Here is a 23720-nt window from a genome sequence, read left to right as displayed (position 1 = left end):
CCGCCAGTGGGGTGGGGTGGGGTGGGGGTGCTGGCCGATGGGGGCCAAGCTCTGATGGGCCCTGAAGTTGGGGTGAGGAGCCTGGCCTCTGGCCCGTCCACTCCTCCCCCACCCTTCCAGGAGCGCCAGGCTGCAGCGGCTGCCACCACCCGGCCACAATGGTTGGGGGAGAACTTGGCATCCTGTGTTTCTTTGAATCGCGGCTCCAGGCTCCAGGAACAATGCCGCTTCCTGTGGGTGTCCTCCCGCCCCCCCACCGCCCCCTGCCTGCCCTGGTCCAGCCCTGCTGCCCTTGCTGCCCCATCTTCCTCCTTCGGGGAATTTGTGGGGCTGCTGGGGAGTGCAGGTCCCTGGAAGCCAGGGGCTGGACTGGTCTGGCACCACCTCTGCGCTGGGTATGAACACAGGCTGGTGCCTGCATCTCTCTGGCCTTGGTCTCCCCGATTGTACACTCGATGGTGCCTATGCCCACCTCCCAGGGCCTTTAGAAAGAGGAAAAGACAGGTGGTCCCCAACACTTTGCTCCTCACAGGTGAGCTCTTGTGCCCCTTTTACAGAGAAGGAAACCAAGCCTGAGAAGGGGTGAGGACTGCAGCTGCAGCTCCTGCCCCCTCCTCTCCTGTTGCTCTGTTGGGGAGACACCCCCACACCTTGCAGCCCTGCTCCTTGAGGGCAGTTCTTCTGGAGGCTGCCTTGCTCCTGAGCTGAACAAAGGTGACTTTAATCTCCGTAGCCTTGGGCTGGGTTTTTAGAACACCACCAAATCTCGGGAGAACAGGCCTCCCTTGATCTCATTAAGAAAGCATTTTGCTTTTAATCCAGCGGCACAGCGGAGCGTCTGCGCAGGCCGGCCCTATCCACCTCCCACGGCATTCCTGGACTGAGATGCTGGGGCATGGGTGGGGGGCTGGGTGCGAGTCTGTGCGTGCGGGCTGCCCGGGGTGTCTGGCAGGCTCCAGAAGGAGGGGTGCAAGCAAGCAGAAGAAGCACCTGCACTGCCCATAGCTCTGGGCCCATGATCTGCAGCTTGGGGCCTCACCCAACCTTGTGTCTGGGCCTGGGGTCAGGTCTGGCCAGAAGCTGGGGCTGCCCAGGTGAGCTGTATCATCCTCCTGGCTTGGGGGTGAGTCCCCGTGCTCCAGGCCTATACACACTGGACCTGTTTGTACACAACAGGAAACAGATCCAGTGGGTCTGGGGGGGGGTCCCTGATTTCTGCTCTGGGCACCCCCCACCCAATCCAGGCTTGCACTCAGCCATGCCAGGGCGCGGCGGGCGGCACGCGCTGGGCGGGCCGGCAGAGGAAGGAACATTCCTCCCCGTGTGCCGACCAGCCCAGGCGGGCGCTGGCAGCTCCTGGCCCCGCCTAGTGGCCCCGTCCCCCTCCTCTTCCGCAAAGCTACCCTGACAGGGGGTGGCCCTGTGCCGGCGCAGGTGGAGTCTTGCTAAGGCCCTGGGCAAGGTCCTCTGAGCGGGCTTCCTTGCCTGAGCAGCAGGAGGGATGCCAAGTGCCAGGCTGTATGGGCACTGGGGGTAGGAGCCGTTTCCTGCCGGCACCCCACTCACTGTTGGCGATTTTAGAACCTAGATGGTTGCTTTGGCTCCGAGGGTAACCTGCTCAGCTGGTCACACAGAAGGGGGCTGGCTTCAAGGCCCAGTCCTGAGGGCTGCCTTACTGGTGGCCACACCCCTGCCTGGGGACCTCTTGCCCAGCCCGGCCCAGTTAACCAGGCCAGCTGTATGGTAATGACAGCACGGCCACTCCTGCTTAACTCGGCCGAGTTAAGGCCAGCCCTGCGCCCCTCTCTGCTCAGCCCAGGACAAAGCTGGCCCAGGACAAAGCTGGCCGACGATGTCTGGTGATTCATCCTCCCTCTGGGCCCTTTGTCTGCCAGGGCTTGGCAGCCGCCCAGCAGAGGCCTTTGTCCCCAACCCAAGTGACTGCGACTTGGCTTCCCAAAGCCGACCTCCTCTGCCTGTCCCTCCCACCCCCCTCGCACCCCCTCCCACCCCTCCAAGTCAGCAGGCCAGGCCCTGTGTCAATAAGGGTGTGTGCCCGGGCCAGGTGCACTGAGCCGAGCGCGCTGGGAGCGGAAGGGAGCGGGTTACCTGGTGGTGGGTGGGGCGCCCACCTGGCTCGTGCCTCACAGCTGCCTAGGTGACCTTGGGCCCAGCTGCCGAGGTTGGGCGGGAGGCCCCAGCCTAACTCCGCTGAAAGAGTGGGGAATGGTGACCTGATCTGCAGCCGCAGAACCCCAGGGTGCCCAGCCCTGGCTCTGTGGCCCAGTAGGGGGATACAGAGCTGGGGGCTCACGGTTGTGTCTTTACTTCCAGACGTTCATCTTCACCGACGGGGAAGACGAAGCCCTGGCCAAGCACACGGGTGAGCCCTGGGCTGGGGAGGGAGGAGCCAGCCTCCATCCCTGCCGAGCCTTTCCCCTGCCGGATTCCTCCCCCTCCCGGGGCAGAAAGGTCGCAGCCTTCTGGGCTGGGAGGGCAGTTTACTCAACAGGCTTGCTCAAAGCCCCGCCCCACTACTCCCGGGCCCCCTAATTATCATGCAAATGAGGCCCTTTCAGCCCCCAGGGTCCCTTTGAGCCAAGCAAGGAGCAGCAGGTGGCGGGTACTGGGAAAAACCTGGCTGAATGGGCAGGGGCGGTGCACTCGGGTGGGGGCTGGGCTGAGGGAGGGGCCACAGCCCCCACCCACAGGGGGGAACCCCAGGCCCACTCACAGCCCTCCCCGCCCACAGGCAACGTGGTCAACACTAACTGCTCGGCAGCCCACAGCCGCCAGGCCCTGTCCTGCAAGATGGCCGTGGAGTATGACCGCTTCATCGAGTCGGGGAGGAAGTGAGTTGGGCGCAGGAGCCCCTCCACACCCATGCCCTGGCAGTGCCCACCCTGGCGTGCCCCTGATGGTCCTGCCTTGCCCCCAGGTGGTTCTGCCATGTGGATGATGATAACTACGTCAACCTGCGGGCCCTGCTGAGGCTGCTGGCCAGCTACCTGCACACCCAGGATGTCTACATCGGCAAGCCCAGCCTGGACCGACCCATCCAGGCCACAGAGCGGGTCAGCGAGAACAAGGTGGTGAGTGTCCCCCTCTCCATTGTCCCACGTCATACACATTGCACACGGTGTCAGGGGGAGGCTGAAGATGGCTCTGCAGCCTGGGGGACCCCACCCCAATCTCATAACACTCCTCGCCCCCCGCAGCGTCCTGTGCACTTCTGGTTTGCCACTGGCGGAGCTGGCTTCTGCATTAGCCGTGGGCTGGCCCTGAAGATGAGCCCGTGGGCCAGGTAAGCACCCTGCACAGGTGACTCCACCAGGTTGTTCTGGTCCTCAGGTTCCCTGCTGTGGGGCCTGACTGGATTCACATTCCCAGCAGTGGGGGGGGGGGTTCCAGCCTCTGCTTGGCACCACCTACTTCCTGCCTCCTGTCCCTTCTCCCTGGGTAACATGGCAGGTGCATTTATATCTTGCCCCATGTCTGTCCATCCTGCTCAGAGCAGGCCATTGGGCAGCAAGCACCCTTCTGAACCCCCGAATCAGAACCATTGAGGAGCAGCAGCGCAGGTGTGTGTGTGGGGGGGGCAGGACAGAGCATGCGCAGCGTGTCCACCTCCTTCCTGAGCGTAGCCCCCTCTCCCTCAGCGGTGGCCACTTCATGAGCACGGCCGAGCGGATCCGGCTGCCGGACGACTGCACCATTGGCTACATCGTGGAGGCCCTGTTGGGCGTGCCCCTCATCCGCAGTGGACTCTTCCACTCTCACCTGGAGAACCTCCAGCAGGTGCCTGCCTCTGAGCTCCATGAGCAGGTATCCCGTCCCCTGGGGCCTGGCCAGGCCTGGCTGAGCACAGGGAGGGATGAGCAGACAGAGGGGGAAGGGACGGAGGGAGAGGGGGAAGAATGGGTGGAGTCATTGACTTAAATCAAATGCCATGGGGTACGGAGATGCCCCCACAAGCACGGACACCTCGCTGTTTATATGAGGGAACACACCTCTGTGCCCTTTGGGTCTTTTTCAAATCAATAGACTTTTTTTTTTGAGAGAGAGAGAGAATTTTAATATTTATTTTTTTTAGTTATCGGCGGACACAACATCTTTGTTTGTATGTGGTGCTGAGGATTGAACCCGGGCCGCACGCATGCCAGGCGAGCGCGCTACCGCTTGAGCCACATCCCCAGCCCCAATAGATGTTTTCTTATTATGGCCATAACCCCGCTTGGACTTCATTGCTGGGATGGGCAGAGCAGGCTTCCTTAGCCCCAGGGAGGCAGTTTGAAGGGCAGTCTCTTCCTCCAGAGCCTAGGGACACCAGGGTCCCTCCAGCATGACTCTGCCTGTCCCCCCACAGGTGACTCTGAGCTATGGCATGTTTGAAAACAAGCGGAATGCTGTCCACGTGAAGGGACCCTTCTCGGTGGAGGCTGACCCGTCCAGGTGGGCTTGCAAAGGGTGCCTGGGGCTGGGTGTCTCTAAGCAGCGTGATTATTAGAGGTGTCCCTGGAGGCCCGCCTTCTCAGGGTGAATAAGCCCCCGATGCTGGGTCTGCAAGGCACCCCCACCCCGCACAGACCAGCCCTCTATTCTGTCCCCACAGGTTCCGCTCCATTCACTGCCACCTGTACCCGGACACACCCTGGTGTCCCCACACTGCCATCTTCTAGCAGCCATGGCTGAGACCTTGTCCCTGGGTGCCCCTGGTATCCAAAGGGCCCAGGGACCCCTGTTGTGCTGTCTTGTCTGTGGCATTTGATCGTTGTGTGTGTGTGTGTGTGTGTGTGTGTCTGTGTGCGTGTGCCCACCTGCACAGTGGACTGCTGGGCAGTCTTTCTCTGCAGGCAGCTGGCAGAAGTGCCTCTTGTCTGCCTTTCCATAGGGGGAAAGGGTCCCTGGGTGGGGGGTGGGGGCAGTCCTATTCATGTTTCTGGGTCTTGGTAGCACTGGGCTCCCAGCTCCTCTGCAAGGTGATGTGGGTGCCTCTTCTGCTGAGCACAGTCCTTGTGCTGGGGGGTGCCAGCACCCTGGAATTCTGGCCCCTTCCTGGAGCCCCCCAGGACAACTGAGCCATGCTCAGTGCAGGAGAAGCTGGTTTTGGGGAGAGGCCCAAGCCCCCTCCTCTGATGATCTCTGACCTGGGCACAGTGGCTCAGAGGAACAGCAGCTGCTGTCCGGGGACTCCTGGGGCTGTTCAGCTGATCCTGGGTTGGCGGTCCTCCTGGCCCCCTTGAGGTCCTGCCTTTGTCTCCCCATGATTGGGGGGTCAGAGCATTTTATTTCCTCTCCAAAGTAGAGAGAATGTCGCCCACAGTGGGCGTGTCTGTAAATATTGTGACAGTATTTTTTTACTGTGCTCTTTTTCAAAAAGGGGTGGGTGAAAGGGGGTCTGATTTTTGTTTTGCTTTGAGGAGTGGGTGGGGAAGGGCCTTATTTTATCTTTTCTGTGGATCAGAAAAAGCAGAAGCCAAACTTGGGGAACGCCTTCATTTGTAAACCTGACCTGGGAATGTCTATGTATTATGCCTTCCAGTATCTGGAATCCCCCCTCGTCCCTGCCCACCAGGCCCAGGGGGCTCACCTGGTCCTGGGTGTGTTTTTAATTCTCTTTGCAAAGACATAGCTAGGAAAGCGGATGATAAGGGAAGAGCTCTCAGGGAACTGAAGTGTTGTTGCTATGGTGACGTCTTTTTGCTGTCAATAAAGGTGCTTTTTGCAGCAGCTTGGGATCCTCCTCCTGTCTGGGAGTTAGGCCTGAGCCCTGGGCTCATGGAGAGGCTCTCAGGAGCCTCTGGGGGCATCACGTCAGGGGAGGTTAGGCAGGTTGACGGTAGGCCTGGCTTGCTCCACAGCAGGTGGGTAGGTGGAAGACCCTACACACGAACTACTTTGGAAGGAAACTTGGGATTGAAAAAGTGGCTGGGACCGGAGAAGTGTGGCCAGCCTGAGGTAGGGTGGTTGAGCGGGGATGGGCACTGTGCTTCCTGGAGGGACTTGTCGGGACTGCTGGGGGCCAGCCAGGGGAGCAGCTCTGAGGCTGCTGGCCTGAACTGGGAGGAGCCCCGTCATCTCTGCAGGAAGGATTACTGCTGTGGCCGGGCCTTGGACCTTTGTCTTCATCCTCATCCCAAGCCCAGTCCCGTTCTTTAGATGAGGAAACTGAGCAAGTAATGTCCAAGGCCAGTCAGGTGCTGGGGTTGGGGTGGGTCCAGCCCACTGCTAACACCGCCCCTGACCCGCTGCCTCTTGGCTCCCCTGTCCAGGAGTTGGAGGAGTCCTCTGGAGCAGTGCCTTCTGGGGCTGCTTCCCAGGCTGGGCCTGTGACAATGCTCCCCCACCCCCAGTCCCAGGAGCTGGGAAGGATTCAGACCCTTTTTGCTTGTGAAGAAGGCCACTCTTGCAGTGGCCTTTGCTCCTCAAATCCAGTCTTTGAGGGCTGAGCTGGCCGCCAGCTGAAGGAACCCTCCACCCCTTGCAGTGCCTGGGGGCTGCCTCACTTCCTCTTCAGACTGCCCCACGCCTCCCTGGCTGGCTTGGCCTGGCTGCTGTGCCCTGCAGATGCCCGTGCTGGCCTCCCCTGCGGCTCCAGGTCCACCCTTCCTGCTGCTTCTGTGCAGTGTCCCCACTGCTGACCCACTAGAGACCCATGCCAGCCAGGCGGCCTCTCAGCCCTTGCTGGTGGCTGCCGCTGCTGCTGACCTGGGACTACTGGCCAGACCCAACCCTGCCTTGGCCTTGCGCCGCTGAATCAGCAGAGTGGTTTCCAGAGGCCTGGCAGCTGCCTGAGTGAGCAGCGGCTGGGTGGGGGATAGGAGGGCCCCTTGCCACCTCATGGTCTGACCCCCTGGGGGCACCCCCTGACTCAGCTGCTGTTGTCCCTCAGTACCAGTCATGTTTTCTTGGAATGCGAGAAAGCCGACACTTGCGGGTGGGGGTGGGGTGTTACAGAGCAGGCTGTGGGCACGGGCTGGCCCCTTCCTTCCTGGGTGAGTCAGGCTTGGTGCTCTCTGCCCTGGCCCCCACGCCACCTCCTGCAGCCTGTGTGAGCCCTTCCGTGGAGCTGGCAGACAGCAGAGCTGGCAGACACGGCCAAGTGTGACAGGGTACAGGCCCTGCTGGGCCAGGTGGAGTCCACTTCAGCGTTGAAGTCCTAAATCATCACCACAACTGGTGCAGATGTCCCCTGAGCAGCCAGGAGGAGCAGCGTGGAGAGGATGCCCTGCTCCTCCACAGGCCCAGCTTCTCCATCTGAAAAAGTGGGGGTGAAGGTAGTGCAGAGAGAGGGAGGGGTCCCAGGAAGCACAGCCCAGCAGCCTCGGGCCTTGCTCTCAGGGAGAAGCTGGGGGAGGGAAGTGGCTCCCCCTTAGAAGGGGGAGCAGCAGGGGGACCCCTCCTACAGGTGGTGAGCCAGCCAGGCAGGAGAGGGAACCCTCCTTTCCCCCAGGTTCCTTCTGGGGACAGCTAAGCCCCACCTACAGGCGGATCATCAGTGCCGCGCAGTACACCTGCGCTCAGGGCTGGTGGGAGAGGGTCCTGGCTGGCCCAGCCTGTACCCCCTTCCAAGCTGTCAATCATTTGTGGGGCTTTCAAAAGTAAAACTGCAACCTTCAGTGGGGGTGTGGGTGCGGGGTGCTCGGCAAGGATGGCAGGACTCAGCCCCCACCCCCAGCTTCCGCTTTTTCAGTCGAGTGCCGAGGAGCCAGGTCCGGGGAGAGCTGCTGGGGTGGGGCCCCTCCCAGCTCAGTTTGAATGACTCTCCTCCCCCTCGGCTTATCAGGGCTGACTTCCTGGAAGAAGCACCCCAGCTGGAGAAAACCTTTGCAAAGATGTGATAGCGATGGGGAGGGGGTGGGTAGAGGGAGGTTCCTGCTCAGCACTGTCACCGCAGAGGGAGCCCTGGGAGGCCCTGAGGGCAGGGAGAGGAGATAAGCAGTGGAATGGTGACTCCCAGACCTTCCAGCCAAACATGGCTTTCCCTGAGGTCCCAGGTGGCAGAGCCAGGCCCCGCTGGTGGCCTCAGCAAACTGGGTGAGACAAGGTGAGACAAAGACCTGTCTTTGTCAGACTGATTGGTCCTGCTGGCTGGGGGCTCAAGAGTAGTGAGTGCTCCTCCCTGTGTCCCTATCCCCAAGAAGCTACAAGTGGACCTCCCATCTCCTATCACAGTGCTTGGGTGCCGTCTGGTGGCAACAGCTGGTGGCTTCTATCCCACCTTTCCTGGGACACGTGCCTGGATCTAGGGGTGCAGCTCAAGGGGAAGGAAGGGCTCCCACTGCAGCTTCAGCTCATTCAGAGTTCGCCGCAGAGCGCTGAACCGACTCACCAGCATCTGATTCGTGCCAGGCGGGTAGCGTCCAGTGACAGGACCCAGCAGATGGAGCAAGCCCCAGGCCCCACTCCTGCCACTTTTGGCGCCTGGTCTCTGGGGTGGGGCTTTGCAAATGTAAAGTGCAGCGGCCAACTCTGACAACTGAGTCACACCAGCACCCTTGAGTACTGCAGGGGTGGCGATTCTCCTCCGCCGCTCCCCAGGAACTCGCGGAGGTCCGCCTGTCTCTCCTCCTCCAAGGTCCCAGCGCCCCCTGCTGGACATTTGCATCCATGCATCTCCCCCTGGAGCTGCTCTCACTGTGAGGCCCAGACCCTCCCATCCTTTCCCTCAGCGCAGCCCCACAGTGCAACCCCTGCAAAACCCCATCTGGGGGCTTCTCACCTGATGCCCCCAGGGGTGTTCACAGGCTCACTTGCTCCTGGGAGATCCTGGCTCCTGTCCCTGACTACTGTTTTCTGCACTGATCCCATGTCCATTTTTTGGAGGGGTGTAGAGGTTGGTACTAGGGGTTGAACCCAGAGGTTCTCTGCCACTGAGCTCCATCCTCAGCCCTTTTTATTTTGAGACAGAGTCTTGCTAAGTTGCTAAGGTTGGCCTCGAACTTAGGATCCTCCTGCCTCAGCCTCCCAAATCACTGGGATTACAGGCTTGGACCACTGCACACAGTCATGTGCATTTGCAAGACCTCGGTATTCACTGTCCTTCCCACAACACCATGCCTTCCCCCTCCTTGAAGGATGGCTACTCTCCATGCTTTACGTGCTCCATAGCCATGATCTTCAGCCTCCAGCTCTGCCTCCACCTCCAGTTGTGCCCAGGGCCCAACTGGCACATATCACCACCTCCCTAAACCCACTTCTCCCTTTGATACCCTGACCCTAGGGATTCCTCTACCTCCTTTAACCCTGTTGAGGGCTCATCCTCATCCAGCTGAAATTTCTCAGTCAAGCATGGCAGGCTCCAACTTCAACTCCTGTCAGACTGATTGGCTGGTCCTGCTGCCACCCAAGGCCCATCTGCCCGCTCCAGCCTCAGCCTTTTTCAGTGTCTTTGGAGGGTGGAGCCCTGATGACCCCAGTTCTGAGCCCAGGGCCAGCATAAGGATACACATGGTAGTCTTCAGGAGGAGCCCAGACAAAACGAGAGCCCTGTCCCTTAGCCCCAGGTAGTCCATGAGGTCAGCTTCATCTGCTCTGGGTCAGCCCTGCACCTGAGCCCTGTTTACACCTGGCCTGTCGTCTTCTCCAGGCAGCTGTGTCCTGGCCTGGTCTCACTTTCAGTTCCAGATTCTGAACCTCAGGGGGACCTCAAGGCCACCCCCACGTGTCCTTCTCCCTCAAATGCACCCCTTCCTCCCCAACCTGGCTCTCTGACAATCTTGCTTCCTCTTTCGTGCCCCACCCCCATGTGCCTGCATCACGCTGACTGGCAGGCCCTGGACCTGCCCTGAATCCCAACCCCCTGCCTCTCAAGAACCCCCTCCACCAAGTCCCTCTGCCTTCACCTTCCTCTCTCTTTCCTGGACACTTTCCTGGACCACCTGCCTCCTGCTCTCAGGCTGTTGGCTGCTTTGCAGCTGAACTCCTATAAAGGCTTGTGAGTCCTGACCGCTTCCAGTTCCTCCTTCCCTGAGCTGTCCTGAACCAATCATTGGGCTTCACCAGCCCTGTCTTGTCCAGGCCATATGTGGCATCCAGGTCACTGAATCTGCTGATCAGGGTCCAGTCCGGGCCAACACTGACCATCAGAAGTATTTGATGGGGTTCTTCCTCCCCCCTCAACATGCTGTCTGCGGGTGGCTGGGATTCTTTCCCCTGTTACGTTACCCCTAAGCCCCTTTGGCTGGTGGCCCCCTCTTCTTGCAGACCTGACCCAGCGCCCCCTGCTGGACACTTGCCCAGTCCTTGGTCCTTCTGTCCCCTCTCCCCACTCCCTCAGGGATCTCGCCCAGGTTGATTGGCTTCAAATAGTACCTGTGCCAGAGACTCCAATCGGCCACCTCCAGCCCAGTGCTTTGCCCAGGGCCCGACTGGCACATGTCACCACCTCCCTAAACTCTTGATGTCAGGAGGACACCCCAGGGTCAACATGTCCAGACTGGACCTCTGACCACCCTCCTACCCAAACCTGTGCCCTCCCCAATTGTCCCACCTCAATTTATGACCGTGCTCAACCCAAATCCCACACAGACCCATCAGGAAGTGCTGTGGGTGGCACCTTCTGGAACCTACGCCGTCTCACCACACACTGCCCCATGGGGCCCCAGCTCCCATTCACTTGTGCCTGCATCGTGGCAGCAGCCTCCTAATTGGTGTCTGGTTTCTGTTCTTGTCCCCTTCCCAACTCAGCAGCTAGAGTTAGAATGAATGTTAAAATGAACAGTTAATATTCCAGTTAAGATGAATGTTAGATCAACTCATTCTGCTTAGATCCTCCATGGCTCCCACCTCACTCAGGAAAAATGTCCCAGCCCACAAGACCTTTTGAGATCCCCCCACTCTGACCACACTCTCCTTGCTCCCTCTACTCCAGTCACTTTACCATCTAGCTTGAACCACCAGGAAGGTGTCTGTCTGCCTCAGGGCCTTTGCTCTGACTGCTGTCTGCCTGGAAACCTCTTTCCTCACGTTGCCTCAAGGTTAGATTCCATGGTGAAAGATGTCCACATCCTAAACCCAGAATCTGAGAATATGATCTTGGGGGGCGGGTACCCAGGATTGAACTCAGGGGCACTCGACCATTGAGCCACACCCCCAGCCCTATTTTGTATTTTATTTAGAGACAAGGTCTCACTGAATTGCTTAGGGCCTCACTGTTGCTGAGGCTGGCTTTGAACTTGTGATCCTCTTTTCTTAGCCTCCTTAGCTGCTGGGATCATAGACATGCACCACTGCGCCCAGCTGTGAATATATTTTACATGGCAAAAGGGAACCAGATGAGATGACTCTGTGTTATCTAGGTAGGCTGGATATCATCACAAGGGTCCTCAGGAGAAGGAGGCAGGAGGCCAGTATTGGAGCGAGATCTGCAGGTGCTGCTGACTTTGTGGATGGAGGGAGGGGAGCGACCCTGCATGTGGTATACTTTATGATCTGGAAAAGGCAGGAGAGGTGCTCTCCTAGAGCCCCAGCAAGAATACAGGGCTGTGGACACTTGGCTTAAAAGCCCAGGGAAGGCCAGGTGCAGTGGTACATGCCTGTAATCCCAGCAGTTTGGGAGTCCAGGGCAGATGATTGCAGGTTCAAAGCCAGCCTCAAGCATCTTAGTGAGGCCCTAAGCAACTTAGCAGGACCCTGTCTGTAAATAAGAAAAAAAAAAAAAAAAAAAAGGGGGCTGGGGATGTGGCTTAGTGATTAAGTGTCCCTGGGTTCAATCCCTGGTATAGAAAAGTAAATTTTAAAAACCGAAGTAGCCCAGGTAGGCTCTGACCTTCAGAACTGTTAAGATAACACTCATGTTTGAAGTCAAGTGAGTTTGCAGTAATTTGTTACAGCAGCAGCGAGAACCACATACAATCTGATCTATAGTCTCTTCTCCATGGTGGCTCCTTCAGGAAGGCCCTTCCTGAGTTTTGAAAATCATACCTGTACACCCACCTTCCACCCCTTCACCCAGGCCGTCTCACATGTTTGGCTACCCACCAATGCCATCTTCTATGTATCAGCTGTCCAGGACTGAGCTCCTTGACCTTCTGTTCCATGGCTGTACCGTGCCTAGTCAGCGCAGTGCCCTGGCCTAACATGGCTGGGGCTGCTGCCCTGGGATGTGCCTTTTCCGGTTAGGAACCTTGATGCTGATTTTTACCTTCCCTGATACAGGGGCTGAGGGCCCAGGGTGCAAGACGTGCCTGGGGTCTGTCCTCATCCCTGGTTCTCACTCCAAGCCTGGGGCCGTCATGTCTTTGGGGCCCCCAAACCTGAATGTCTCCAGGTCACTCTCCTTGTCACGTGACACCAGAGTCATGAATGCCTCCACCCTGGTGGCTCAGCATTTCTCCCCAGAGCACCCCTGTCCGTTCCCTGGAGCAGAGAGTGCTGGGCAGGGCTCCTGGTGTTTGCGGGGAAGGAGGAGCAGCTCTCCGCTGGGCAGCCGCCCTCAGGTGCCAAGAGCTGGGAGCCAAGGACGCCTTCCACTGGCCCCTGCCACCTGTGTTTCCTGAAGCCTCCCTGCGGGGTGGGGGGTGTTGCTCACAGGGCTCCTCGACAGGTGGCCCCAGGCATCCACTTTGCCACCCCAAGCCTGCTTCGAGGAAACCAGGAAAGCTCACTCCCACCCACGGTCGGTGAGGGATCCACGGAGACTGTGCAGACCCCCAGACACGCCAGGACCTGCCAGCAGGAAGTCCCAGCAGGAGGAGGAATGAGTGCCATGGGGATCCACCTGGATCCAGCCTGTCCCCTAGGGACCCTTCACCCTGTCTGTGCTGGCCCAGGCACAGTCACTTTTGCTGGGGGCCTCATAACACTCCCCAATCCCATGACCTGCAAAGCCAGGTTTCAGCCACATCCTCTGTCCCCTGCCGTGACACTGCCCCTGCACATCTGCTCTGCAAGCCAGACACTTCCAGGCAGCTTGGTCCTAACAGCCACCAGCCAGGACCTGCCCGAATGCAGGGTGGAGCTAACCCTGTCCCCTCCCCACACCCTCTGGCCTGGATTACTGCTGTTCAGTCCTCATCTAGCCCCAGACGCCCCCACACCTCCCACCCCAGTGTGGCACAGTGGGCACCTGGACTCCCCCAGCAGAGCCTGGAGCTGGGACCCTCCAGAGCAGCTCAGGAAAAGAGGCCCGTCTTTTAAAATTTGTTTATTTTAAAACATGAAACCCAAGCTGAACAGAAACCACAGAAATTACATCGACGAGATTTTTAGTATTTGCCAGAAAAATAAAGTCCCCAAAGAAATAAAAATCAAACCCCAAACCCAGTTTTAAAAAATGAAAACACAGCGACGGTACACACAGCCATGGCCCTACGGAGGCTGGGGGAGCGCAGGGCTGGTCAGCGCGGACGTTAGTTCACATGGGCGGGGGCAGGTGAGATGCAGGTGGGCAGGAGGGAGAAATCAAGAGGTAAAACAAAATCATATATATATTTATAGTATAACAAATATAAAGGGATATGGTACACAACCATTATGGTTAAACACAAAAAAGATCCCACACTAAAGGCCCTGGTCACCTGGGGCCCAGGGGCTACCAACTGACCAACCCCTTGGGCTGGGGGGGGACTGGGACCGGTGGGGAGGGTGATGGTGCTTGGAACTGGAATTGCATAGTGTGATGGGGGCGGTGGGCGCCAGGGGAGAGGGGAAGGGTCTGCTCCTAACCAGGAGTCTACTACCCAGACCTTGCCTGGCCATGGGGAGGGCAGGGAGGCCTGCGAGGGGTATGTCTCTTGTCCCAGCTAGACCCCTCCTGCTCCTCTGGCCAGGGACCTGGGGCCTTGCTGGTGGCCTCGCTGCCTCCACAGGGTGCGGGACCCTGGGGCAGGGTGGGTATAGCAGCCGGCCAGGCAGCAGGTCCTGGCCTGGTGCCCCGGGTGGTGTGGAGGTCGCTGGGATGGGGGTTGTCAGGAACTCGGCACCAAAAACTCAGAACAAAATAAAACCGAGAGGAGCCCGGCCTCCCTCAGCTGAGGCCAGGCGGAAGCCCGTCGACTTCCCCTTCCCTTCTTCAGCCTCGGTGAGTGAGTCACGGACGGCACACGCACACGACGGTCAGGACTCCCAAGACAGCACAGGTTCACAGCCACATCCGGGCAATGCCCACCGCTCATGCTAAGCATTCACCTCTGGGCAGCACGCGGCTGGGCCGCGGGCAGCGTTTTTGCTTCCGAGTGGCCCCAGAGCACACAGTGGCACCCAGGCAAGGGGTGCAGCACCTCCCTGTGGACCCATGGCCAGGACGCAACCCGGCAGGTCAGACCCAGAGGAAAGACTGGGCAAGTTGGCTGCGGCCACACCTTGGTGGCCCCACCGGATCCCAGTGCGGCCAACTGGGGCCAGAGACAGAGTCCCCTCTGTTGAGGTTTGGTCATGCCTGGGGGGCTCAGATGCCCAGGCTTGGGGCCATAGGCCCACTGACTCCCCTGCCCCACTCCACTTTTGGTCCCAGACACCAGCACAAAAACGGATCGGGGAGGAAGGGCAGGGTGGGGGGGCCTCGCCCAGAGAGGGGCGAGGACATTCTGGAGCCAGAAGCTGCCCTGAGCTCCACTCCCCGAGAACCATAGGTCTGTAAACCGCCTCCACTGCAGGGCCTCCAACCTCAGCCCCTGCGCACACTGTCCAGCAGCCTCCTGGCTGCCCTTGGCCTTGGCACACAGGTCAGAGCCTGCACTGGACCATGCCATCTGGGGTGGGCTGGGCCGGGCAGGGCAGAGCCTCCTCGTCCTGATCTGGGGAGGCTCCACCCCCCCACGCAGGAAGCACAGCAAACATCATACACTAAAAGCCAGAAGCACCTCAGGGAAGCCTTGTTCCCACTTCACAGGTAGGGAGACTGAGGCCACTGGGACCTCAGCCCGAAGTCCATGGGGTATTTGATCTCGAGAACCATCCTCCTGCCCAGGGAGGGGTCTCCAGGCCCTTGGGGCTGCTGTCATTCTGCGGCCCATCCCCAGCAGCACCCAGGGGAGAAAACAGCTCCTCCAGCCCTGGCTCCCAGCCAGCTGTCCTGGCCCTTGGCCCCAGGCTCGACTTGGGTCACACACACTGGCTCTGGTCAGCCAGGGCAAGAGGCTGGGAGTGAGGTTAGTGGTTAGTCCCAGGAGGGGCAGCAGGGACTGTGGGCATGTTCACAGCCAGCTAAGGTCCAGCCCCCGAGGCTGGGCCCCGGGGACACTGTGCTGTCCTGGATGGAAGTGGAACCAGGAGAGGGAACGGGGCAGCGCCCACTCAGCCTGCCCTGGAGATGATAAACGTGGTTAGTGCAAAACCCAAACCGATGGAGCTGCCAAGTCTTTGGGATGGGGGAGGGGGTTTGGCACCAAGAGGGTGGCCAGCACTGGAGGCCAGCGACCCAGGCTCTGCATGGCACCTGCTGTCCGTGGAGAGCTGGGAGGGTGCTGGGGGAGAAAGCAATGCTGGGTGGGAGGCAGAGGAAGGGCCTCCCTGGAGGCTCTGGCCACCGGCAGGAGAGGAGGATATGGTCAGGTGAGCTGCGTGGATGAGAGAAGGCAGGTGCCACAGACATGTGGTGGAAGGCCGTGGGAGGGCCCACCTGCGAAGGTCACCTGTCCCTCAGTGGCAGAGATGCCAGGCACAGAGGGCTCCTGTTGTGCCTGTGAACTAAGAATTGATCCACAGAAGCGAGGGCAGAAGCAAGGGAGGCCCCACGACAAGCTCAGAGCTGCGGAGGGAGGAGGGGCTGGGGAGGCCAGCGCTCGAGGGACAGGGCAGCAGACAGTCTGGAGGGCCACCTGCAGATGGAGCCTATTGGGACAGAAGCACCAGGGCTCAGTGAATCCAAGAAGGTAGAAGGATAGGGGAGTGGGTGGCCAGGCAGGGCCAGGTGTTGGTGGCGGCATCTGTCCAGGTACGTGTCCCAAGTCGGGGGTGTGGGCCCAGAGCCCTGTGTCTCAACCTGCCCCGAGCTCATGCCGGGCACCTCTGTGCCCCTGTGGGGAAGGGAGAGGAGGGGTGAGGGCCTACAGATGTGCCCAGGCTGGCCTGGAGTGGCATGCGGAGGGTCCGGCGGGCTGGCACAGGAGGGGTGGGGCGATTGGCACGTGGGGCAGGTGGCTGACCGGTGCGCAGTCTAGTGCCCGCTGCCGCTGGAGTCAGGGCGAGGCTGGCTCGTGGCGAGGTATTTGGCTCTCATGCTGGAGGTGTACTGGAGGAGAGAGGGAGGGGGGGGGTCAGCAGGGTCCCAGGCGGGCCAGGGCAGCCAGAGGCCTCCTCGGCGTGGTCCTCAGCAGGATGAGCCAGAGCCGGCCCTTGGGAGGCAGGTGGGAGCACAATGCACAGCTGGCAGAGCCTAAGGAAGGGGCCGGGGGCCTGGACCCAGGACTGGATGCGGCTGAGGGAGCTGGTGGCCCCCAAGGGCAGTCCCCTCCCTTGACCGGATGATCACATTCAGCTCATCACTGCCCACGCTGCTGGCATTTGGGCATCTGGTCAGGCAGAACTCGAGCACCCCTAGGAGCCAGAGCACTCGGCAACCCAGAACCTGGAGGCCACACACACGCAGGCCGAGGTCTGCGCAGATGGGTCCTCCTGAGCCAGCTCACAGCTGGCAAGGCCCAGGGGCATCTGGAGGCGCAGCCTCCAGCCCATGGCTGCTCCGCCCCGTCACCCAGGGAAGGAGGGATTCCCAGGCTGGAGCGCTGCTGCTGCCCACTCAGGAAGGAGACCAATTGTGGGCTCCTCTGTCTCAGAGTCAGGGACAGGGACAACTGGCTCTGCACATGGCCTGCAGAACTTGGCCACCCTCACCCAACCAGAGCATGGTGGCCTCAAATAGCACGTGTGTGCGTGTGGCACATGTGCTCAGGAGGAACACGTGTGGGCAGGCAGGTGTTGAGGCAGGGCTTGGTGCCCACGGCAGGGGCAAAGGTCACCAGTGCTAAGGAGGCCTGGGCTGATTCCACCGACCCCTAAATGGGCTCTGGGGACTCTGGGTGGTCCTCATAGCCCCTAGAACCACAGAGAAATGCCCCCTGGGTCCCTAGAGCCCTCCTGGAGTACCTAGAAGGTTACGAGCAGCCTGGGAGGTGGCCATGGAGCAGGGGAGAAGGAGCAGCGGCACTGGGAGCCATGTCATTCCATGGTCATGCAGCAGGGACAGGTGGTGGGATGGGATAGTGGGTGGCATCCCAGAACCCGGAAGAAGCCCAAGCAGGCGCCTGTACTGCTGCCAGGAACAGCAGGAGAAGCTCGCATGCTTGTCTGCAAACACGGTGTGCACCAGGGTCACACCCAGGGGCCAAGCTCTGCTCTCAAGTCCAGGTGCACAAAGGGGCCTGGGTAGATGCTTCCCTCACTGTGAGGTGACAGGAGGGGCTGGGGCCAATTGTAGCTGGTGGCAGAGTCCCCAAAGGCTGGGTGGCTGGGCTTGGGGGTGGGCAGGGGATGCCTGGACTGGGGCTCACTGCCCACTGTAAGACCGGCAGAACGGGGGGCCAGCAGTAGAGGTCTCTGGCTGGACTGTGCCACCCACAGCTGGTCCTGGAGCAGTGGAGCCCAAGGCCAGTGTTGGGGGAGGGTGGTGGTGAGAGAAGGGCAGGAGGCATGGAGGCGCAGGCGGATGGCCGTGCGGGTGGGGGACAGGGTGGTCAGTACCTGTCACTCAGAGGGCACAGCTACCACAGCGTTCGGGCACTGTCCATGGGCTTAAACTGCCAGCCCGCGTGGCTGCCAGAGTCCAGGGCAGCCAGATAGCGCTAGGAGGGCCCAGGGTGGGAGGGTGCAGGAGAGAGAGAGAGAGAGGGGGTATCCTCAACGCCAGGGCGCAGCTGGCCTGGAGCAGGCTGTGGGGCCAGTGGGGCCAGGTAAGGACAGCTAAGCGGAACGTACGAGGCCAGCAGCTGGGGACGGCCTCTGGGCTTACAGCCCTTGGTCCAGGTCCTGGGCAACCCAGGCCCTGCCGTGTTATGGGACTACAGGACAACAGGGACTCCTGGCAGGTGAGCGTTTCTGAAAACAGTGGCCTTCAGCATCTCTAGCCCTGGTCGCACAGCCCAGCCCCTCCAGGAAGCCCTGGGCCCCCAGCCTCTCCATCAGCTCCTTTCCTCTGGCACCAAATCACCCTGTCCCTTTGGGTCCATGTTTCACTTCCATGATCAGAAGGAACACCAGGCCCAGACTAGGACAGCCCGGGGTCAAGACCGCTGAACACCAGGAGAGGAAGGGAGGAGAGGAAGCAAGGCTGGGCCCGAGAAACGGACAGCAGCCCTGCTGGTCCTGGGGCACCAGGGCCAGGGCAGTGCAGCTCAGGGAACACAGCAGGGTCACACCTTGCTACATGCCTGCCTTCCCCAAGAGAGAGCCAGGAGCTGACCTGCTGGGCTGCTGGCCCCTGAGGGCCACCCGGACTGTGAGGCACTTCAAGGCGGGTAGGAGCTGACGGGCCCACCCAGTCCCATCCACTGGAGGGGTCCCAGCTGGGAAGAACCCCAAGGCCCCCAGCACTAAAGGCTCACAGCTGCCCCCAGAGCCCACGCTGCCCATGAGAGCCACACCAGAGCACCGAGGCCAAGGTCCTCCCACCCTGCCCTGAAACTTACTGAGGGCGGTGGGGACTCGCGCCCAATGAGGGGGGTGTTCTCACAGCGGGGGTTCTGGAAATTGGCATTCTGGCTCCTGGGGGGTGAGGAGAGAGAGGCTATGAGTGGCCACTGGTCACAGTGGTCCTAGGTCCAGGCCTATGCACACTCAATTCTGTCCGGCCTGACTTCCATGATGACTTCCACAGGGGTGGGCACCTCTGTCCTTGCTGAGGCCCTATAACCCCAGACAATGATAGGCTCAGGGGGCCCACTGTGCCCTCCTGCCTCCACGGCCCAGCCAGAGCCCACCTCCCATCAGGATGTCTGCCCACCATGAAGACAGGCCCTTGGCCTAGAAACGGACCCTCCACCTGACTATGTGACCTTCTCATGGCCCCTTGACCAGGTTCACCTGTGGGCAGTAGGCACTCAATGTCAGGCTGCTCCACCTGAAGCCCAGGGCGCCCACCCTGCTGTAACCCTTTCCTGCAGCTGTCCCCACCACCCTCCCCTTCCTTGCCAGCAAGTCCCAAGCTGGATCCACTCTCCAAGCTGCAGCTGATGTGCCCGCCACCCCATGGACTGAAGCAAGCATGTGTCTCAGAGTCTGCCTGACCTGCCTGGACTGGCCCCACCCCGCTCCCCGCACTCACATGTACTCAGTGACCGGGGCGTTGCTGACGGTGTGGGCGGCAGCCGGGATGCTGGTCTCACTGCCATAGCTGCTGCCACAGCTGTACAAACTGGGCATGTGCACGCGGTACAGGCTGTCATGTGCTTGCCGTGGCCCTGGGGCGGCCTCCTCCTCCCCATCCTCATCGGGACCTCTACGGGAAGGGACACCCAGCACAGGCTCAGGCCTAGCAGGAGGGAACTGCCACCAGACCTGTGGGGGCTGGGTCTGGTGCAGACACCTGTGCCCAATCCTGACTATGCCACATACATTCTGCTGACCCTGAGGCCTCTTAACTGGCTCTGAGCCTCAGCTTTGTTCTTTGTAGGTGCTAAAAGACCTGGTCACGTGAGTGCCAGGCCCTGCTGCACAGCCCATAAAGGGCTGTCTGCTTATTAAAAGAAGGTGCAGGTCCCCGTGGGGGAAGCTGGGTAGGGGAGCTACTGGATGGTGAGCAGTTCAGGGTGGGACAGTGGAGCTGCTGTTGAGTGGTGTCCACCAGCTATGCCCCAGGTGGGGCCCAACCAATGCTCACCTGACCCTCCAGGGTGTCCTCTTACAACTCCCTTTTTATGGTTAGGGATGCTGAGGCCCAGGGTGGTTAGGTGACTTGTCCAGAGTCACATGACAAGCAAGGATCTGCATCCAGCCATGGGGTTCCAGGGTTGTGCTCCTGGCCACTCCACTACAGCTACAAACTTTATTATCACAGCCACCTTCATTCATCACTGTCCCCATCATTACCACCACCATATCACCATCACCATCACCCCATCAGCACCAAACATCACCATCACCACCACAACCATTACCACCTCCATCACCACCACCACCATTACCACCTTCATCATCATTACCACCATCACCATCACCACCACCATCATCATCACTACCACCATCTTCATCACCACCTCTATCACCATCTCCATCACAAGGGGAAACAACAGAAATCCAGGCAATTGGCAGAAATCTGAGCTGAGCCATCAAAGCTGGGCCGTCAAGCAGCAGCCACTGCCCCAATGGGAGGGACCAGAAGTCTGGGGATGGACTGAGGGGCGCCAGCAAGGGAAGGAGCCCAGAACTCTCACACCCCAGTCAAGCCAGTTCTGACTTCAGGTCACCAGGACACCCACTTCAAAAGACACAGCAGCCCTGCGAGAGCTGCCTTCCATCCTAGTCACCCAGCACAAGGCCACAGCCACCTGGGTCACCCCGTGTAGAAGCTGACCACAAAGCTGGCCCCTCCATCCACAGCTCTGCACACTGCACCTGGGGGCTTGGATAGGACGTTCTGAGGCCAGCATTCAGCGTGCTGGGTATAGAAGAAGCCCAAGGGGCCAAGAGACCCTAGTGCTCCTCCCTGCCCGCTCAGGACGTCCAGGCTGGGAGCTCCTCTAGGCTCAGTTCTTCGGTGACACAGGGATGTTCACCTGGGAGCTGGAGGCCTTGGAGAGGCCAGAGGCCTAGAGTGTGGTGAGGCGAGGAGGCATTTGTTCCTCACCTCTGGGGACGGGGAGCTGGGGGTCCAGAGGGCTTGTTCCTAAAGTGTCCTGTGTGGCCTGAGCCAAGCTCCAGGACCTCCCTGAGCCCTCACCTCTTCTGCTGCCAGGTGTGTGGCACGCTGCAGACGATGGAGCTGAACATGAGGGCTGTGACGAATGAGAAGAGGGCCAGGTAGATGAGGCCCTCGACGCCATCGTAGCAGAAGCCCGTCAGCGCCTGCACATAGTCCTGGGATGGCAGGGACCAGACGAAGACAGATGGCGTGAGACACAGAAGCTGCCTGAAGCCCAGACTGCCCACAAGTCCCTCTTCCCTAGGGCCACCCCGACCTCTCCCCAGCAGCGCCCACCCGCTGCAGCACCCCTCCCCCCACCAGCTGCCTACACCCATTCCCAGGGACCACCTCACCAGATGCAGGCTGCGGCAGTCCACCAGGGCAGTGAGGTGCTGCAGGTTCACCTCTGTGCCATTTAGCACCTCCTGGATGCGGAGCAAGGGGTCCTGGGGATAGTCACACTGAAGGTCAACAGTAAGCCAGCCATGCCTCTCCCAAAGCCCCCAGGTCAACCTCCACCCCATAACCTGCCATGGAGACCACGCTTGAAGCTGTGGCCTTGGTGAAGGTCCTGAGGACCCTGGGGCCTTCAGAAATGTTGAAACTGGCCGGGTGCCAGTGGTGCATGCCTGTAATCCTAGTGACTCAGGAGGCTGAGCCAGGAGAATCACAAGTTGAGGCCAGCCTCAGCAAATTAGCGAGGCCCTAAGCAACTTAGTAAGACCCCGTCTCAAAACAACACATTAAAAGGGCTGGGGATGTGGCTCATTGGTAAAATGCTCCTGGGTTCAGTCCCTAGTACCAAAAAAAAGGTGAGGGGCTGGTATAGCTCAGTTGGTAGAGTGCTTCTCTCGCATGCACAAGGCCCTGGGTTCAATCCCTAGCGCCATCCCCCCCAAAATAAATAAATAAAAAAGAATGGTGAAACTGGAGTCTGGAGTCTGTGTTCTGGACTCAGGGAGACCCATGGACACCTGTCCAATGTGGTCAGCACGACATGAAGACAGGACTCTCTTACTGCTGGGAAAACAACAAACCACTGCATGTTACTACTGACTGGGGCTTGGCTCTGCTTTTAAAAATCCCATTTGAGGAATAGTGGAACGCGAGGGAAGATCTTCAAGATCTATTAAATGAGAAAACAGTAAACAAATGTCTCTGTATGGAGCAGGCCTGACTCTGTGGCACATCTGCACCCGCAGGTGCAATGCTCTGTACAGAGACCCATCCTCACACAGGCGCAGGGAGCACTCATGGCTGGCCTGGGCTCCCCAGCACACGGGTGCTGCCTCCTCTGACAGGTCTATGGATGCTCTATGATCCTGAAATGGATTCAGGAAAATAGAACCTACTGTTATGGGCTGAGCCATGTCCCCTGACATCCTGGGCTAAAGTCCTGACCCCCCAGCACCTCAGAATGTGATCGTACTTGGAAAAGGGCCTTCAGAGAGGGGATCAAGGTGAAACAAGGCCACTGGAGTGGCCCTAGTCCAGTACACCTGGTTTCTTGATGTGAAGAGATCAGGACACAAACACACACAGTGACAACCCGGAGAGGACAAAGGGAGGAGCAGCAGCTACAAGATGTGGAGGGCGACCTCAGGAGAGCTGGCCCTCGGAAGGCCCTGCTCACACCCTACCTAGGACTTCCAGACTCCAGGACTCAGCAACATGTCTGCCGTTCCAATCACTCATCTGTGGGGCTGTGACGGTGGCCCCAGCATATTGATGTGCTCCATGAGCCACTCGATGGTGAAGCACCAAAAGGACTCTCTGCCACATTAAGTGTGGGATCAAGAAGGTAAGGTGTGTGCACGTGGGTGGGTGTGCCCACGTTCACGATGATTTACTTTTTGAGTGTGTGAGGTTTCTTAGAGAAGGGTCCATTGCTCTCACTGGGAACCCACAGACAACACTTTTCCTTCCTGTCCCCAGTTGCTAAGGAGGCACCTGAAGGGGTAGGGATCCCCATGGGGAGTCTAGACACTTCTGGGAAGATTTGGGATTTTGTCAGGAGTTGAGCAACATATATTTAATATACAAATGCTCAGGGCCCAGAATGCTAAAGGAAAAAGCAACAATCCCCTCAGATTCTAGAATGTTGTCCCCAAATGGTCATACTTTCTTTCTTCATGTTTCCATCACCACCCTCCCCCTAGTGTCTTTCTTTTTTTTTTTGGTGGTACTCAGGATGGAACTAGGGCCTTGTGCATGGTCATGGTGGGTAAGTGCTCTCTCACTGAGCTACATTCCTCATCTTCCATTTCTTTATTTCCTTTTTGGGGATTGAACCCAGGGAACAGTTTACAACATCCCCACACTTTATATTTTTTATTGAGACAAGGTCTCACTAAGTTGTTGAGGCTGGCCTCAACCTTGGGATTCTCCTGAATCCCAATCTCAACCTCTTGAGTTGCTGAGATTTCAGAAGCGTGACACAGCACTTGACCCCTCACTTTTTTTTGGGCTACCGGCGATCGAACCCAGGGATGCTTAACCACTAGGTCAGCCCTTTTTCTATTTTATTTAGAGAAAGAGTCTCACTGAGCTGCTTAGGGCCTCACTAAGTTGCTGAGGCTGGCTCTGAACTTGAGATCCTCCTGTGTCAGCCTCCCGAGCTGGTGGGATTACAGGTGTGTGCCACTGTGCCTGACTGACCCCTTACCTTTGATACAAAGAGTTTGCATTACTGTTTTTGATGATGTATCTTTTTTTTTTAAAAGTTGTCGATAGACCTTTATTTATTTTGGGGGGGATGGCGCTAGGGATTGAACCCAGGGCCTTGTGCATGCGAGAGAAGCACTCTACCAACTGAGCTATACCAGCCCCTCACCTTTTTTTTGGTACTAGGGACTGAACCCAGGAGCATTTTACCAATGAGCCACATCCCCAGCCCTTTTAATGTGTTGTTTTGAGACGGGGTCTTACTAAGTTGCTTAGG

General features: G+C 59.1%; 2 protein-coding genes across 2 annotated transcripts in view; one reads left to right on the top strand and one right to left on the bottom strand.

Moving 5' to 3' along the window:
• The first annotated feature begins 1588 nt into the window (after positions 1-1588).
• Positions 1589-5730, top strand: Lfng (LFNG O-fucosylpeptide 3-beta-N-acetylglucosaminyltransferase). The gene is made up of 8 exons (XM_048784698.1): positions 1589-1609; positions 2335-2383; positions 2753-2852; positions 2939-3092; positions 3219-3304; positions 3660-3825; positions 4367-4452; positions 4613-5730. Exons 1-8 carry the CDS (start codon positions 1589-1591, stop codon positions 4677-4679), a joined length of 729 nt encoding a protein of 242 aa, XP_048640655.1. The 3' UTR covers positions 4680-5730.
• A 7402-nt stretch (positions 5731-13132) lies between these two features.
• Ttyh3 (tweety family member 3) overlaps positions 13133-23720 on the bottom strand; it is a 19682-nt gene continuing 9094 nt past the window's right edge. Inside the window, exons 11-15 of the mRNA XM_015507596.2 lie at positions 21133-21225; positions 20816-20952; positions 19202-19375; positions 18567-18642; positions 13133-16174 (exon numbers count right to left, since the gene is read on the bottom strand). Of these exons, the coding sequence (XP_015363082.1) occupies positions 16100-16174; positions 18567-18642; positions 19202-19375; positions 20816-20952; positions 21133-21225 (555 nt within the window). The 3' untranslated portion in view covers positions 13133-16099. The remainder of the gene's footprint in view (positions 16175-18566; positions 18643-19201; positions 19376-20815; positions 20953-21132; positions 21226-23720) is intronic.

This window comes from Marmota marmota, unplaced genomic scaffold, assembly GCF_001458135.2.
Source record: "Marmota marmota marmota unplaced genomic scaffold, marMar, whole genome shotgun sequence".
NCBI lineage: Eukaryota > Metazoa > Chordata > Mammalia > Rodentia > Sciuridae > Marmota > Marmota marmota.
Note: the sequence above shows the minus strand (reverse complement) of the source record. Positions and strands in the feature narration are given on the sequence as shown.